General features: G+C 34.4%; 1 protein-coding gene across 3 annotated transcripts; it reads right to left on the bottom strand.

The window, feature by feature from the left end:
* LOC128156388 (BMP-binding endothelial regulator protein-like) lies at nucleotides 1–16,714 on the bottom strand. 3 transcript variants are annotated; one of them, XM_052818501.1, is made up of 15 exons: nucleotides 16,530–16,713; nucleotides 16,325–16,439; nucleotides 14,328–15,195; nucleotides 10,362–10,443; nucleotides 5,489–5,680; nucleotides 4,195–4,285; nucleotides 3,943–4,025; nucleotides 3,615–3,714; nucleotides 3,320–3,429; nucleotides 2,301–2,438; nucleotides 1,945–2,049; nucleotides 1,741–1,792; nucleotides 951–1,620; nucleotides 737–867; nucleotides 1–281 (listed from the first exon to the last, which is right to left on the bottom strand). In XM_052818501.1, the coding sequence occupies exons 3-15, from the start codon at nucleotides 14,432–14,434 to the stop codon at nucleotides 88–90; spliced, it is 2,055 nt and encodes a 684-aa protein (XP_052674461.1). In that variant the 5' UTR covers nucleotides 14,435–15,195; nucleotides 16,325–16,439; nucleotides 16,530–16,713; the 3' UTR covers nucleotides 1–87. The 3 variants fall into 3 exon arrangements, with proteins under 3 accessions (XP_052674461.1, XP_052674460.1, XP_052674462.1); XM_052818500.1 differs by having other exon boundaries at nucleotides 16,325–16,425; XM_052818502.1 differs by lacking the exons at nucleotides 10,362–10,443; nucleotides 14,328–15,195 and having other exon boundaries at nucleotides 16,325–16,425; nucleotides 16,530–16,714.
* Between the last annotated feature and the right edge of the window lie 229 nt (nucleotides 16,715–16,943).

Genomic DNA, 16,943 nt, shown 5'->3' with positions numbered 1-16,943 from the left:
TAAAAAATAAAAATTGTTTAATCTCGCAGATAAAAAGAAAACATGAAAAATATGTATACTGGCAAATAAATAATAAGTATTGAAACATCACAGGGACGGACTAGGCGCGCCCGGGCACGTGTGTGGCGCGATACATTTCCCGTTGTGAAGGACCCGCTTTCCCGGACAGATACATGCTGGCTGACACTTGTCTCGACAATAGCCCGTCTTCTTGGGTTCGTCGCACGTCTTGGAACAACGCCTGGTGCAGCGTCTGTAGATAGCTCCTCTTGGACACTGACCTAGAATATGGACATAATGAGTTCTCCAAATGATCATCCCATTAAAACCATTGATTAAATAGTACATGTATTTTTGTTTTAAGAGGGCCATTTTGATCTCCTTAAGAAGAATAGCTCTGTATAAAGACATAGGAAAGTATTCAAACTTTTAAGCTAAAATATACGAACAATTTTCTTTTCTAAATATTAATTAAGCTCAAGTTAATGGCTAAAATTTGAAGTAGAAGTAATGGCTGATTTGAGGACCAAGCAGCCTCCGTAATTTATCTTGTTGCAAGCGAACATGATAAGGTAATGATGATTTAGAGATTTATGAAAAAACATTACTCTATGTTAAGGTTGTTATTTTAAAACAACTCCAAATTTTTACTCCTATCACAACAAAACAACAAACAAATTTTCTAAAACTCCAACATTAAAGACTGGTGAACATTGGTCTTTTTGGTCAAACTTACTTGGACAGAGGATGTGCTTCTCCCACCGGATGCTGACGTTCTCCCGAGAGCAAGCTTGTGCGTAGGCCTTAAAAGATTCACAGGCGCACATTTTGTTTCTAGGACAGTCGCACATATCCGATATACAAGAACTGCAAAAGAAAATGTTTTACAACTTTTTGGAAATTCGCTTCACGACATACCAAATTGGTCATTGTTAAATTATTCTTCTTACCTGTAATATGTCCTCACGTCTACCCGTCGACGACATTTAGAAAACACACTCCCAAGAAGAAAACTACAAGCAGCAATCGCCCGTTTTCTTCTCCTCTTGTCTCCATCACAAAGGGAAGAGTGTTCCGACTCGTTGTGACTAAGAACACAAGCGGCCTTGCTGCCCACTCGCCAGGTGTTGCCGAATTCCTCACTGTCGGTGTAGAGTTTGTGGTCCCTGCCCTGGAGGTCGTCGGAACCAAACCCGTTATAGTTACCACAGAGACCTGCCATCCGACGTTTGTACTGACTAGAGACAGTCAGCTCCACATAGCTGTCGCCATCCCAGACGACTTGCAGTCCAAATTCTGCTTTAAATATCACTGAATTCCCTTCTCGATGAACGGAGAAAGTAGGATTCTTACTCTTGTAAGGCAATTTTATTCTCTTTCTGTTAACCTTAACTGTGAGTTTCTGATGAAGTCCTATTTTGGTTTTTCCTATGAATATTGTTAACATACGTGTCCATGTGAACCATGGCGACGAACGCGCGTCATTGCGTACAGTTACTGAAAACTTTTTGCTCACTTCGTCCTCTGCTAATAAATATTTACAAGCTCCCTGAAAATTGTAAATCCTGCCGTCAAAAGTCCTATAATGAGGATCTCCAAAAACTGTACATATTCCACTAGCTGAAAACGAGAATATATTTTTTAAAAAACCTTTGTCCTTTGTATTTGTGAAATACTTCCAAATCATGAATGCATAATTATGTATTGCATTAAAACGAGATATTCCCAATATAGACTGACCTTCAACACACCGGGGACAGCATTCACCGTCAATATATTTCAGTACATATCCCTGGAATTAAAATTTTGCATTTTATTCATGTTAGAATGTCCTGTCTCATTGAACCTTTTGGGGTTTTTTAACATCAATTCTATACGTTTGATTAAAAAAATTTACAATTTGCGGACAGCAAATATACAGCAAGAACTGTAGACTTGACCTACCGCCGGACACCAGCTGGATACTTTGCATTGTTGGACCCTACACCGGGTCGTTCCGTCGTCACAGGAACACCTGGTACACAGGTTAGGTTGCCACACTTCAGAGTCCTGTAACAGAACCAAAAGGTGTACGGTAATTACAAGGAAAGCGCCCATTTACCGAACAATCACAAATGGGGATGATGGGATTATAAATTCCAACACACAATCTATGTTAATATACAACTTGCTTTTCTATGTTCTATTTAGTATTTTGTTTAAAACAATAATAATAATGAATAGTAAAATCAAAGCATATATAACTTGCATATTGCTGGGAGTTTGCTACAAAGAAAATAGTAGTAGTGTATATATCTTACCTGGTAAGTTGTGCCCTCGTAGATACACTCATCCTTCTGTGGACACACGCGACAACAAGAGTCTTCACTTTTGACTGTCATATTATAGCTACACGTGATAGGTGGACAGGTTTCTCGGTCACAGACAATGGTCCCTGACTGAAATGGATATAATAGAATTCATAGAAACTATTTTGAATTATCTTTCTTAACATAGCAATGAAATACACCGATCTTGAGGCATAAATTTCAATTCATAATTTCTTTTTTGTTTTAACCCTTTTTCATTCGGGACTTTAACTAATTTTTAGCGAAATGATTTTGTATACAATAACTCAATGTACAACACATGACAACCTTAAGTTTATAATTAGTATTATGCATGGATGTCAAGTTTCTGTGAATCATGTTTATCTTGACCCTTCTTAGGATACGTAAAGTACAAAGGATGCTTTATCAAAGGGGAAATGGCTTAGCGGTCAAATTTGACCTAAACGAATGTTTAAAAGAAAATTAATAACTTATATATTAATTTAAAAACTGCAACATAACAGGCTACAAATTTTATTAAATATAAAATACCTATTTATAGCGACCTATGGCTATATTTTATATATCCATGTTTGTTCCAGAAAATAGTTCTGGGTTAATGTTCTAAGCTCTAACAAATACTTTTAGTGTTTTCCTTTACCATTTACACTGCCAATGCCATCTTAACCATTTATAACGAAGACTGGTTTGGCAAGTCCTGATATTTAACATATTGAAGAATCTTTCGTATAACTTTGTTTAAATACATATTGTTATATCTTATTGTTATTTTATTAACAAAGTTTTGTTTTATTGAATTAGAGTTTCGAAAACTATATAAACTAAAAATTATGAGAAACGATGACAAAACAACCACACAATAGATTTCCATTGGATTTACACTTGTAAACTTGTAACACTTGTTATGATATATGACACCTAAATTCAGAATTTTTAATTATTTTCACTGATAATGAATGCAAAATGCATAAAAGAAAAAAGAACCATACCAAACATTTGCATTCTGTACAGTCTTCAGGTCGAAAAATGTCATTGGTTTTGTAGATTTTCTTTTGAAAGAAACAAAATCCATTTGGCAAATTAAAAATTTTACGCTGGCCTACAAAAGACAATGGGATAGAGTCTATCCATGTGTTTGATATTTAATGAGTACAAGCAATAGCGTAGTATCAATGTTCAAAAAGTTAATTCTGACGAATTTACAATTTACATTTTCATGATATTCTATCGTGAAATAGTGAAAACTAAAGTTATTAAATATAAATGGCATTATGAATATGTTACCTTCACAAGAAGGACAGCATTCATTTTCTTTATGTATAATTGTAGATTCAGGGCAATTTAACACCGGGCATACTTCTTTTACACAGGATACATTTCCATTCTGAAAAAAAATTTGCAAATTACTAGATAAAAATATATTATTTAAAATTATTTAAAGTTAATGATGTTGTATATTAAGCTTTTAAAATTCTCTTACCTAGAAATGATCAAGGTTTGTTTCAATATAGTAAAAGAATATGATGAATAATTTTAGGTTAAAATTAATTTTCTGTTTTAGGAAAGGTGTCACGTTTTAATCAACCGTTATGCAGTCTTCGTATTAATATACCTGACATGTACATTTTGTGCATGCATCTGTGCTGAGGGAATATTCCTCTCCATTCTGATAGGTTCTGCCGCTGTTTTCACAACCTAAAATACGCAAAATTACTGGCTGAGAAAGGAAAAGTGCAAGCGTGTCATTAATTTTCATCAAAACCGCTCTCTTTTATTTACTGGATTTGCCATGTAGGTAACGAAGAAAGTCATTTTGAAAGCCACACAAAACAGGAGTTTACAATAATTAATTAATGGAGTGTACCTTGGCAAATAGGACAGCATTTTCCGGGCACTTGGATAGGGTTCTTGCAATTTGAGTAGCATTTCGTTTTGGCTTTTGTGATTACCCCTGCCTGAAATGAAAAAGTTTTTAAGTGTAGGGGGTTTATTCATAATCTACCTCAAAGATATCAAACTATTTATGACATATAACAATCAATTACACCATAAATTTTATATCCCACGCGTCCTCAGGTAAAAAGTGTCTCAGCTATGCATGGAATGAAAAGTATGAATGAAAACGAATATTCAGAAATTTAAACGACATCACGGATTGTACACGACAGGACAGGAAAAAACTTCAATCATGAAGCTTGATGTACTAATGTGTCTTGGTATCTATTTCTCATCGACATTAAAATAATATCAAAGTCTAAAGTATCAAGTTTAGTGGTAATTATTCGATTTTATGCAACAGGTATTTGAATTAAAGATAGGAATGTAGCATTTCATATCCTTGTTCGATTTTATTTCTACTACTTTGATACTCCTCTTCGTACTTGTCTACATTGATTTTTTTCATATATTCGACTTTAATACAGTTCCATGTTTAATCAAGCTTTACGGCATATTAATAGAAATTACAATCTACAGAAAGCGGCTTGATGATAAGAAGAAGAAATAAGATACAAGTAGGCCAAGTCAAGTAAAAGGCCAATGAAACTGTAGATACCATTGATACATGTACATTGTGTGGGTAAATATATACATGACGTACATGTATATTGCCAACATTTTTCCAAACGAGAAATATGTTTACAGAATATTTTTATAGAAAAATAATAACTATGATATTTTATATGTTTTCTTGTTTACGACAATACACTCAGTACTGGGTAAAAACTAAAAAGAAACACAGTTTATTAAAAAAAAAATGTTGATGCAGTTTGTGTTCTTGCCAGTAAAACCAATGAGTACAAAATGGTTAGTGCATACCGGATATTAAGTTTTGAAATGTTTCAAAGAACATTTTGTTCAGGGTGTCCAATTTGGAAGAAGAAGACAAAAAAAGATAACATGGAAAATGATATTCTGCGACAGAACCAATTTTTTAATTCAGACCCGAAAAAACAATATGAAATGGTTAATGAACACTTTTCAAATTTACGAACCCTTCTTCGTTATCATCGAAATTGTTAGAAGAAAGACGAGCATAAAATAACTATTAATTCACTATCTCTACTAACTGTTTATATCTAAATATATATACTGGTACTCTATTAATTGTAATTTACTTGTTCTATTACAATTGTAACTGATAATTCAGTGTCATTTACCCTGCAGGACAACTGAACACACGGGTCCTCGGGACTACTCCATTGGTCTCCGCTGGCATACTCTTTGTTCTGGTATGTACAACCTTTACACATCTCGCAACACTTCCTGTTGTCTTGTATGTTCTCGTACAGAATCATATGGCATCCATCTAAGCTAGGACATTGTGTTCGTCGACAAGTGACTTCTTTATTCTGAAATATAAAACGTAATTTTAGTCAAAATTGGTTTATTGCAACTGTGGACAAATTAACGTTAATTGTGGACCAATAGTTCTGTGTTGACGAGTTTTCTGATATTGTTGTTTTAAAGAGGAAGGACTTTAAGAGACACTAGAGACTTGAGTAGATATCTTCAGAGAGGTGATTCGGTTCTTGTTTTATGACAGAGTTCGCGGCCACTGTACGAGTCCCGTCTCTGACGTCATAGAAGAGGTCTGACCCTAGTGGACAGTGACTTCTCCTCAAAAACTGATGAGTGTGAAACATATTGAATTTAGAGTTGCCATAAATCTATAGTGGACTAGATTAGATCTCCATAGAATAGCTGAATAAATCAACATATCTTAAGAGTGTAAGAAAGACATATGGGATCAAAGATCAAAGACTGGATCCAAGAAACATAAACGTATATAGTCTGTCTTGAAATTTATAACCAGCTGAACAGTTTCAAAGGCAAAAATTTTATATATACATTCTAAGGTATTAAGATTTAAACACCTCATTATCATCAATCGTCCATTAAAGGAATAAAGCAAAAGATATCGGTTGCTTATGTCATACCAATGTTTAGTATGTTTGTTTCTGGAGTCGACATAATTTTATCGGGGGCTTATCGGTGCTGGATAATGTTTAAGTCAATTTGTAGAAAACAAACACTTGTTGTACATCAAACAGCTTAGTGATTGGACTGATAGCGACTGTCACAACAGTACTGCTAACATGTAACGATTCACCGTATACCTCTTCCATACAAACCGATTACTCTGATAAAGAACAAGACTTTTATTAAGTGGCGTGTTAAACGACCAGGGTTGGTTCGTTTTGGACTATACAATACGCATACAAAAAAAGTCTGAAGTAGTCTTAAGTGCAAAAATATTTATCCTAATTAAAGGGATTTCTTGAAAAATCTTTTAAAGTAACCCTTTTTTTGACCATACAAATGTTTGCATAAGTTAATCATAACATATCTGTTAAATACATTCAGAGATATAATATATATGTATGGTTGGCGCGTAGTTTGTTTGCCCAGCGCGCCGGATAGTTAAATAGACACATTATACCACCCTGGTCTTAAATAAGACTTAAAAGAGATGAGTTGACTCTAGCTGTAGAGCTACTCAAATTTACATTCAGCCAGAAACCATTGATATAAATGAAGTATAAATATCCAAGGTAAACAAAATCATTTCAACAAACGATCACTGGTATGAAAATCATTTGGTAAATTCAATTTCTTTCTGCTTTGTTTGCATGTTTAAGGTCCCCGGCGTTCTAATAAAGTTCTCCATTTATAAATTTTCAACTGCAGACATTGTCATTTGGCGATGTCTTGTGATATTTTGTGTCAACACCATGCAGCACGAATACCAATATTGTTAGCATCGATGAACTATTGGAATGGAGGAATGCAGTGGTTATAGATGTTCACTGCAACGAGACGATGAAAATGTCACTCAGCAAGGAGACTCTTTGCTGATGCCGTTATGATGTCGACATCACTCTTCCTTCATAAAAGGTTTAGAGACATAGGTTGTGTGGTCTAGTATTGAGTAGGTTGTGATCAGACAAAATATTACACATTCTCTTCGTCTCCGATTTTGTCGTATGAAAAACCACTTGTTTGCCTTAGAGGGTGCTTAAGAATCACTTAAATCAAGTCAAGGACCCCGCGTCTCGACGATAGCTAATAAGCAATGGCCTGACTTTTTTGTTCTGCAAGATTCTTGAAGAAAATAAAAGGAGGAGGGTATATCCTCTCTAATTCTATGTATATCTGAAAAGTACTTTTTTTAGGCAGGAGTGGTACTTCATTCCTTCTGTAGCACTACTCTAGGCTGTGCTTACCGACTTGAGATGGATACTCAGGTAGATGGTCTGTCTAGGTAACATCCATCTTCTTGCACGTTGATTTATCTATTATCATGTTTTTTTACTGTTACAGAGAAAAAATTAAATAAATCTAATATATCGGCTCTGCGCAACGTATTGTCTAATATTTGACCATTAAACGTGCAATTTTGTGTGTACTCATATCGGATACACTCTGTCACATGTGTGTTTCGCTTCTGTACATGTTTCCCATTCATATTTTGAATACTACTGTTAAAATCTTTAGAAGTGTCTAATTTGCTTTATCTGTTTCTTTAACAACCAGAGAAAGTTATCTTAATGTCTTGATGACGACACCGGCTGTCTCTGAGAAGAAGTGAACACCCTTCTTTATACCTCAAACACAGGAGAGTTACAACAGGCCGCCTTAACATCATTGGCGCTCTTTTGTCCTCAAAGTCGCTACATCGATAATTTAACAGTTGAATAAGCAATGATTAAATGATATCAGGTGTTTTCATAAAGACGTTTTATACAAATTCATTTACAGGTCGCAAAACTGATATTTTATAAGGTCTTCGACGCCCGCCGCATTCATTACTCTACGCGATATTCTCAATAAATCTTCATTTCTTTGCAGGGCGACGTCTAACCGTGATAAATCCATGATCAAGAAGGTTGTATGTAGTATGTCAAAACGTTTATCTCTTTTCACTGAAATGATTATATAACTATTTAAAGGTATTTTAATGAGATAAAAGTTCATCGCAGACTAGTGGTCGACGTTATATACACTTAAAAAAGTCTGGCCCAGACATCGCATGCTTGGATCTCTCGACCCGCTTAATTTCAGGAGGCGAAACAATCGACTTTCGGAGTTTAAAGATGTAATATGGTGAAAGTAATAATGTATGAAAATAAAAAAGAGGATCTGAAACCTTCTGAAAAAAAAGGAATTTACATAACATTTAAAGCGATGTTTAGATGTCGTTCCGTTGTCTACTTCTGAATTAACTCGAGTACCTAGGTACATTTCCTGTAAACGCTACTTTTACAAAGTATCTTAGTATGTTGGCATTCAATCCATGAAAGAATTCTTTTAACAACAAAAGGTTTGATTGATTGTTTAAAACAAATCTTAAAAGGATACTGCATTTAATTGTTTCAGATCAAGTAAGGGTATGTACTTTGCAATATATATCTTTCTGAAATAGCATATAAACCCCACTTGTATATCGATAGTTGAAAGGTTGATATGCTGTTGTTTTTTTTCTTTTGTAGATCACCTCTTAAACACCTGTACAAGAGCGGGGTTAAAATAGTGACTTTTTAAGCAAAAACATTATCTACCCGAATTGAGGTCTCTTTATTCTCGCCGAATAAAAGCATTTAGGTTGTGATTACACGAGAAGGCGGACAGCAAAACAAACATAGATGATAGCAAATTCAATTCGCACAAACTGTACAAGTACTGTGTAGATATGATAGATGTGAAACGTATTAAGACATGCTGGCTTACAATCTCTTGTTAAGGGTAGCCACATGACTCTATCGCCGAATGGATGAATGGGACGTTGTTCATTCATAATTCATACCAATCCCTAGTAAAGCAATCGCTCACCATTGTTTGTATATCATCAAATGTCTATGTACATGTAGTGTTAGGGTATATATCACAGACAAGCACCCAGACAAGATTAAGACTGCTTAGTATATCGTTTCTAAAGAAGACGTTGAAATAGAGAAAAATACCCCCTGCGTACATTTTATATTTGTTCGTATGAAAAAAACCCTTGTAAAATGAACAATTATTGATGATAAATTATGAAATATTTTCAGTCGTCAAAACTGCTATGTTCCTTTAATACATAGATAACAAAGAATGCCAGAGCATGTCTCGCCAAGATGTACTTATATATTTGGTGCAAGATGTTTTCTTAAGTCTAAACCACATCCGATGTTTCACTGCGGTTGATGTTGCTCCGGTCTTCGGGCTAAAGGCCATGATTAACACATCTATAGATGTTGACCACCAACAAAGTCCCTTTATATAAAAAAATACTACCGCGAAGCCTTTAATGAATTAGAACACCAGACCGGTGTCTCAAAGGTCAGGGGATCGAGCCCAGGTCGAGGTCTGGCTTGTGTTTTATGTTAATGAACCGTTAGTGAACCTAAGCAAGACTTTTTTTTTATAAAAGGGGTGTTAACATGAAAAGTATATGTAATTTTGTTTTTAATTTCATTGAGACTTCAGTAAAGCGCTTCAATATTGTAGAATGTTTGAGCATAATATCAACCACTTTTGTACAATATTTAGACAAGTTGGAAGTTTTACACTTCAAGCACAGTGCAGAAGTTGAGTTTGTACCCTTTTAACACAGTACAAAGGTTGTGATTTTACACAGTACAGAAATTGAGATCGTACACTTCTAGCACAGGACAGAAGTTGAAGTTTTACACTTCTAGCACAATAGGGAATATAATATTATACACTTTCATTACGTACAAACGTTGAGATTGCACACTTATGACACAGAGAAGACGTTTAGACTGTACATTTCTAGCACAGGACAGAAGCTGATACTATACACTTCTGACAGTACAGACATGAGATTGTAGACACAGACAATACAAATGTACGTGTATGATCATTAATTAATGTTTTAAATCATAAAGGAATTATTTATGTAATAGATATAATGTTTCATGAGGAAAGGAAAGGATAGCATATTTTCTTTGATAGCAAAGTGTTGTGTGTAATGAGATATGTATCTTTTAGCGTGAAATGGATTATTGATTTAATTACAATTCTACCTACCTTGCAAAAGCAATATATACAGGGATTGTCTGATATATTTGGGATGAATATTTCTTCACCTTCCTTTTCGCATCTTCTGATACTTCCTATCAAAAAGGAAAATAATTTTGTCATGGTAACAATATCTATGTATTGACATTAACACCTTATATACCTATATTTTAATAAACTGCATTCCTGAAGTTAGTGACAGTGATATTTATTGAAACTCCTTTGAAAAGAATTTCTGAACAAATTTCGTTCTTTTAGAAATCACTTAAAACGAATTAACAACCAAATTGTAGCAATGCTTCAAAACGTTCATTTGTGTTGACGGTTATGGTGCCGGATCACAGGATACGCCTGCTGTGTTGCAATTTTAAGAAATCTTTTTTGCAATGAAACCACCCCGGAAATATGGTGTTTCGTGAAGCAACGCTTCACAAGCATCGGTGGGTACATTTAGGGCTGGGCGACACCTATTTATATAGGGGGATTTAGGAGTCCTAATAGAGATGCAACCATCTGAGTGAAAATTCATAAATCAGTTATAAAGCAGACGATAGGGTAATGAATAGATCAACAGTAAAAACTTCCCGCCTAAAACATACGGTTTCCGGTCGCCAAAGAAGACTTGAATTTAATTCAGTGACAAAGAATTCTTCTTTATCATGACATCGATTAGAACAACATTGAATCATTTTCTCAATATTTATACAGGCAATCAACACAAACCAGGAGCTCCTGCAGCAGCCGACAAATGGCAAAGATATTCATTACTGAAGGAAAAAGAGACATTTCGCCAATTATAAATGGAAAATTCCTCTGTTAACCGTCTAACGTTTCATTGATAATAGAGACATAGTTGTCGTCTGCAACTGGCAATTTGAAAGTTTTATTCTATGTTTGTCTGGCGGTCATAAATTAAAATCCCTTTTTGTGTAATGTGAAAGTTTGCTATGGGTAGTCACTGCTCCAAATATTCCAGAGTGTAACATTTTTCCGCACTTTTTGCAATTAATTTCACCACAAAGAAAAGAAATGCATGCAAGTTTTAAATTTGATAGATTTATCTATAGATTTTTCTGATTTTGTTCTAGAAAAAAATCAAAATCTTGGTGAGATTGGGAAATAAGTTTCTCGAGTCTACTGAATACATAGAAACGCAGATCTGCGTTGCTGGTCTAAGAAACAGATCGGCATAAAATGGGGTTTGGTTTGGTTGATTTATTCCGTTAATTCAGAGCTTTCATGAATTGAATTATCCATTTTACTTTCACTAGTCTGGTTTCCGTGTGTGGCCATATAACCCTGTCTCGTGCGTGATCTCAAAATGTTTGTTTTCTTTAAAAGATAAACTTCAACTGTAACAACATGTAAAACGCATATCGTTTAACAGCGCATAACGAGCGCACATTTCACTTGAGAAGGCTATAAATGAAAATTCTCCAGTTTGAAACCTGATAGTCATTATACTTAGTACGAATTAATTAAACTTGCCATCAATATGTTAATTGAAATTATAAATATATATTTCTTAAAGACTTAATTATTTCACACTGAATTTGTTACAGAAAGACTGTTTTTGTTTAAAAATTAATTTTCTAAAGAAGGACTGAGATGTGCAAATTGTGGTTGTGCAAATAAGCCCCATGTTAAATGGCATTACGTGAAGTTACCAAATGCAGACTAATTAAACTACATTCTTTTTTCTTTTTCATGGTTCGGCATATATACACGTTTTCATTCATGTATTTACAGCTCTGACATCTATGATTCAACGAAAATGAATTCTTGTATTTCTACAGGAAAACTGTTCTAAATGGTTGAAATTTTACAGAAGAATCAAATGGATTTTCTCCAATGTGTAATAGCCTTTAGTTTTCTTGAAAGAAAGGAAATAATGAGGAAATTTGAGGGTCTTTCGTGTGTTTTACAAGAAGGATATAGACTGTGTCGCTATCACCGCATACTTTACACAGATCGTCGTCTCCAAAAGACTAGTGTACTTGTTCTTAATGGCAACAAATTGAGGTATTATTCAGAACCTTTATATTTGCCCAAAAAAAAAATATTCTAATAAAATGAATTGAGTCTGTTCATCAACAATTTTTAATTTATTTTAGAAATATGATTTCTTTTTAAGTTCTTACATCTCATTTTTTTTATATTATTTTTCAATAAATTCAAATTACTGATAATAAGATACGGTGCAACTCAAATTGCTACTTCTGTGGTTGCTGCAAAATATATTTAAATCTGTAGTTGTATTGCAGATGGTTGTGTTTATTTTGCTGAGAAAAAAATCGGAATTGTTTCTTGAATTTGTATCTCAAGAAGCCTAACGTTAGCATAGACAACATGCTAATTAATCTTTTCTCTCTGCATTTGAAATAGTTTAACTGAAAATTATGATCCTAACACCTGCGTAAAAAATACCTGTCATAAAAATTGGAATAAATGGCTCTCGGTGAACCTTTTTGCATGGATGTATTTCTTTTTCGCTCCTATATATCAAATATCACAACTGTCACTTGTAAAATGTCTTTGAAATCATAAAGAATTATGATGATTTTATTTTCATATAACGGTGTTTTTTGAATGAATATTCTAACCTAGGAATTTATTCAAGGATATCAAAATAAAATTAACATATATTTCTTTTAACAAGCTTCTCCCTCGTGGTAGGCATTTTATACGAAACATATGTTGAATGAGTTGAAAACTTCTTTTTTCAAACGGTATGAAAATCAGAAGTGTTTAAAGTGAATTGAGTGCAAGTTTTATTTTTCAAATAAGGCAATTATGGCAAATAATTTATGTTTACTCCCCAAAAAAAACCTTTGAAGAAAAACCAATTCACAATCACTGGCCTTGACGTGGAGATAAGAAATAGAATAGATTTTAACAATGTCAAAATCTCAACAGAACTGATAGTTATGAGATTTTCTGAATAAAATTGCTATAACCCAGTTGCAAATTTTCAACGGTTAAAATTTTATTTACATTTTATTATGATATGTTTAGACAGGTTTTATGTTCGGATATGATTTTCGTTTATGATGATAAGCAAAGAAATTATTCTGCACCTGCTAACTAAACAGAGAGAGAGAGAGAGAGAGAGAGAGAGAGAGAGAGAGATTTATCTGGGACAAGCTTAAGCAATAAAAAGACCCTCATTTGGTAAGTTCCATATCTCACTTTTTTTTTCGAAAACCACAAGAATTTTCGCATTTATTTGTTTCTTAATTGATTTATTGGTAATAACTTGCTTACTTTTTCAAATTATTTTTGGCCGAATATAATGTTCGGTATAACAATTAATTAATAAAAAAATGTTCAATCTTTAATTAGGTCTAGGTAATATGTCCTTGAGTGGTTTTGAATACAATTAGTGCCTTTACGTTTTACTCATAAATCCTTATGATTTGCATACATTAACACCTGTCGGCCTATTTACGTCCAGTATGGAAAATACACGATATTTAAAGTTAGTGGTTTAACAAATAAATCAAATAAACTGATTAATATCATAAATCGGTGCTTGCAGGTCGATTGGGGGAGTTATAAATTCTCAGGTTAAAAATGTATTAATGTATGATGTGCAAAAAAAATCATTTAATTTGACATCATGTTCGTACAAAACGAGAAAAAAAACCACCGGTCTTGTTTGCATTTTTGGGGGTATGAATTAATATAATCGATAAAAATTCGCTGTGCTATATATATTTTTGGTGCCACTGAATCGGATCAGTCTTTGCCTGTCTTTTGTTCCTGACACGGTAACACGTATTATGACAATGCCGTAATGGTTAATTCAAATCTTGTCATCTGCATTGCTATTTGATTTAAGAATAAAAAAAAAAAGCAGCTCATCTCAGACGGAACAAATTCAACGTGGTCTAATTCTCTCACACCAGACATAGATACCACGAGATTGGAATCAAATTAATTGCCCTAGAAATTAGATATAGATATTTGAAATACTTGCCTATTAATTGGGTCTTAGTTTGGTCCACGAAGAATAGGATGAAAAGTACTCCGAGTAAAATTTCATGACATGTTGGTACGTTCAAATGCCTCAATCCTTTCATAGTATTGTCTCATCCCGTTTTCTTCTGAAGGCACACGCTACTAATCACATTCAGCGGTTTAATGTGTTGATCCTTTTTTGCAAATTAGTTTTTTCCCCTCGTTTATCAATGAAAAAAGTATGGTATATGTTTTTGATTGCTAAATGGATGTGGTCCTCTTGAGAAACTTTTTCTCGTTTGAATCTGGTTGAGATAATCATTCATGAATGATGTAGAATCCTCCTGTCCAATAACACTTATTACAACGTCTAGCCCTTAATTTGGGTTTTTATTAGTTCACGAGATAAACTCTTCAGGATGCGAATCAATTAGTCAGTTTCTGGAAAATTTCTTTCACGACTATAAATTCATAAAAATTGAATCTGTGATAAATAGACTAGATAAAACACCAAATATTATCGCTAAATTTCCTCAGAATTGTTTCGTTGTGATAAAAAAAAATTATCGCCGGAGAACGCCTTTCTCGATATTTTGTCAGAGGGTGCTATGGTCCCTGGTCCTTATTAACAAACATAATGGTAATTACAGTTTTATTGGTGTCCGGGGTTTGTACACCATAATTAAGTGGTTCACCAACAATCACTAAACGACACACGGCTTTTGGTAGAAGTAAAGACAGTTATGCAAGTCGTTCGAAGATTTATGTCCAATACGAGAATAGAACAAGAAACATCCCCGTTTATCCGAAGCACTGTCGTTTAATGGACTTCGCTGGAAGATTTTATCATCTGATTAAGCCTCAATTCAGGGTAACATCCAATCTGTAAAATAAGAAATATTACAATCATGAAACATGATATAGTACTTCAATAATGTAAATACTTCGCTAAAAGTACAAAAAATCAGATAAGCTTGTAATGCAATTATGAAGTTTAATTTGTCATTTTTTTTCTTAACCATGGATTATCTTTAAGGAGAATCAGATCGAGATTATCGGCCTTGTTCCTCGGTGGACATGATTTACTTGATGATTCCAATCTACTGAGCGAATCTGAGATTATCATCTCCGGCGATAATGTGCTCGCATGTAAAATATTTTAATTAAGTATTTTACACAATGTGTGTCCCGCCGCAGAAGAAGGGCCGTCACTAATCCAGCGGACTCTTTTTGCCTTCCCGATTATTTCCTCGTGTCGCCAATTCCCCGTCTTACGACACTTTCTCAGACAGTGTGTGTCGCGCACCCGAATGGGGGGAGATCCGTATCTCTACACTGCCGTAACATCGATAGAATCATTATCCCCCCGGTAGCCATGAAAGAAATGCTCCCCATTTTTTCGCAAGCGGACATTAATTAGCCATAGACAAGAGTTATGTAGGTTTTTTATGACAGTTTTATCTGTGGAACACTTATCGAGCAATTATTTTTCAATTCGAAATGAATGGGTTTTCCCCCTCTGGGTTAAGAAACTAAACGAAGTAAAGACTGTTGCGTCGGTGATACCAGCGATTTTTATGTTTGTTAAAATTTTCGGAAATCTCGGATTGTGTATATATAAAATAACACAAATTTTGTAAGCACTTGATCGATTTACGGCTCTGAAAGATAAATAGACTAAAAAATAAATTAGTTTCTCTTTTTATTCCGCGATGTTGACACGCAAGGAATGTTTCCCTGTATCAGATATGAAATTTACAGGAGACCTTAAACGATAAATAAATAAAGTCGCATTTGGCATAAAGTCACATTTGGCAGCTAAAATGCTAGAGAATATGATAAATTCGCTTTAGAAATTCATTACTGACACCCCTAAGAATAGAGAAAAGAAAACCATGGGAATTCTTCTTCCTAGTAAAAGTCTAATTTCTTCGATCTTGTCACTGATTAAGGTTGAATTCTATGGCGATACATCTCCCCGATCCCAAGTTATCTGCAGGTTCATCACTTACCGGAGAAACGAAACCTTCAGCTCTGTTGAGACTTGGAACCTCATTATTCCGTCTTCTTATACCATTCAGAATTCGCCTGCTACTGATTACCAAGATGACACCTAGAAATTTGAAACTATAATGCAAACACAACTTGAACATCCCGAAAAAAGTTAATCATTTTATAGCAGTAAATCAAATGTTAATTCAAGATCGAAATACATACTAAGCGACGCAGTCTCGACATCTGGTACTTTCTCAAACGGCCACTTTCTGTCTTTGTGGTCTTCTAAACTATCGGGGTCTTCTTTTGATAGTACACTCCATGTTAATAGAAGCACATCATTATTGGCTCTCATAAACAACCTAAGCCATGCTCATTTTACAGTCGGCCTGAGACACGGTAATTCTCCCGACTGTCAATTCAACCTAGTTGACACAAAAGGGGCCCAGAGATTGGGCCATCATTTACTTGTGGGAGGTCCCATGTGCGTGGAAGCCTACCTACCTGGAGAGAACGGATTCTAGCCAGCAATTTATGTTTGTTTACATTTCAGGTATTACCCTTCAGAAATGCAAGTTTCTCTATACAGAATGAACGTGTGTGTTTTCTTTGCCAGAACCAAATCATGTTTGCAAA

Source organism: Crassostrea angulata, chromosome 7 (assembly GCF_025612915.1).
Source record: "Crassostrea angulata isolate pt1a10 chromosome 7, ASM2561291v2, whole genome shotgun sequence".
Taxonomy (NCBI): Eukaryota; Metazoa; Mollusca; class Bivalvia; order Ostreida; family Ostreidae; genus Magallana; species Magallana angulata.
This window is presented reverse-complemented; position numbering and strand designations above follow the sequence as displayed.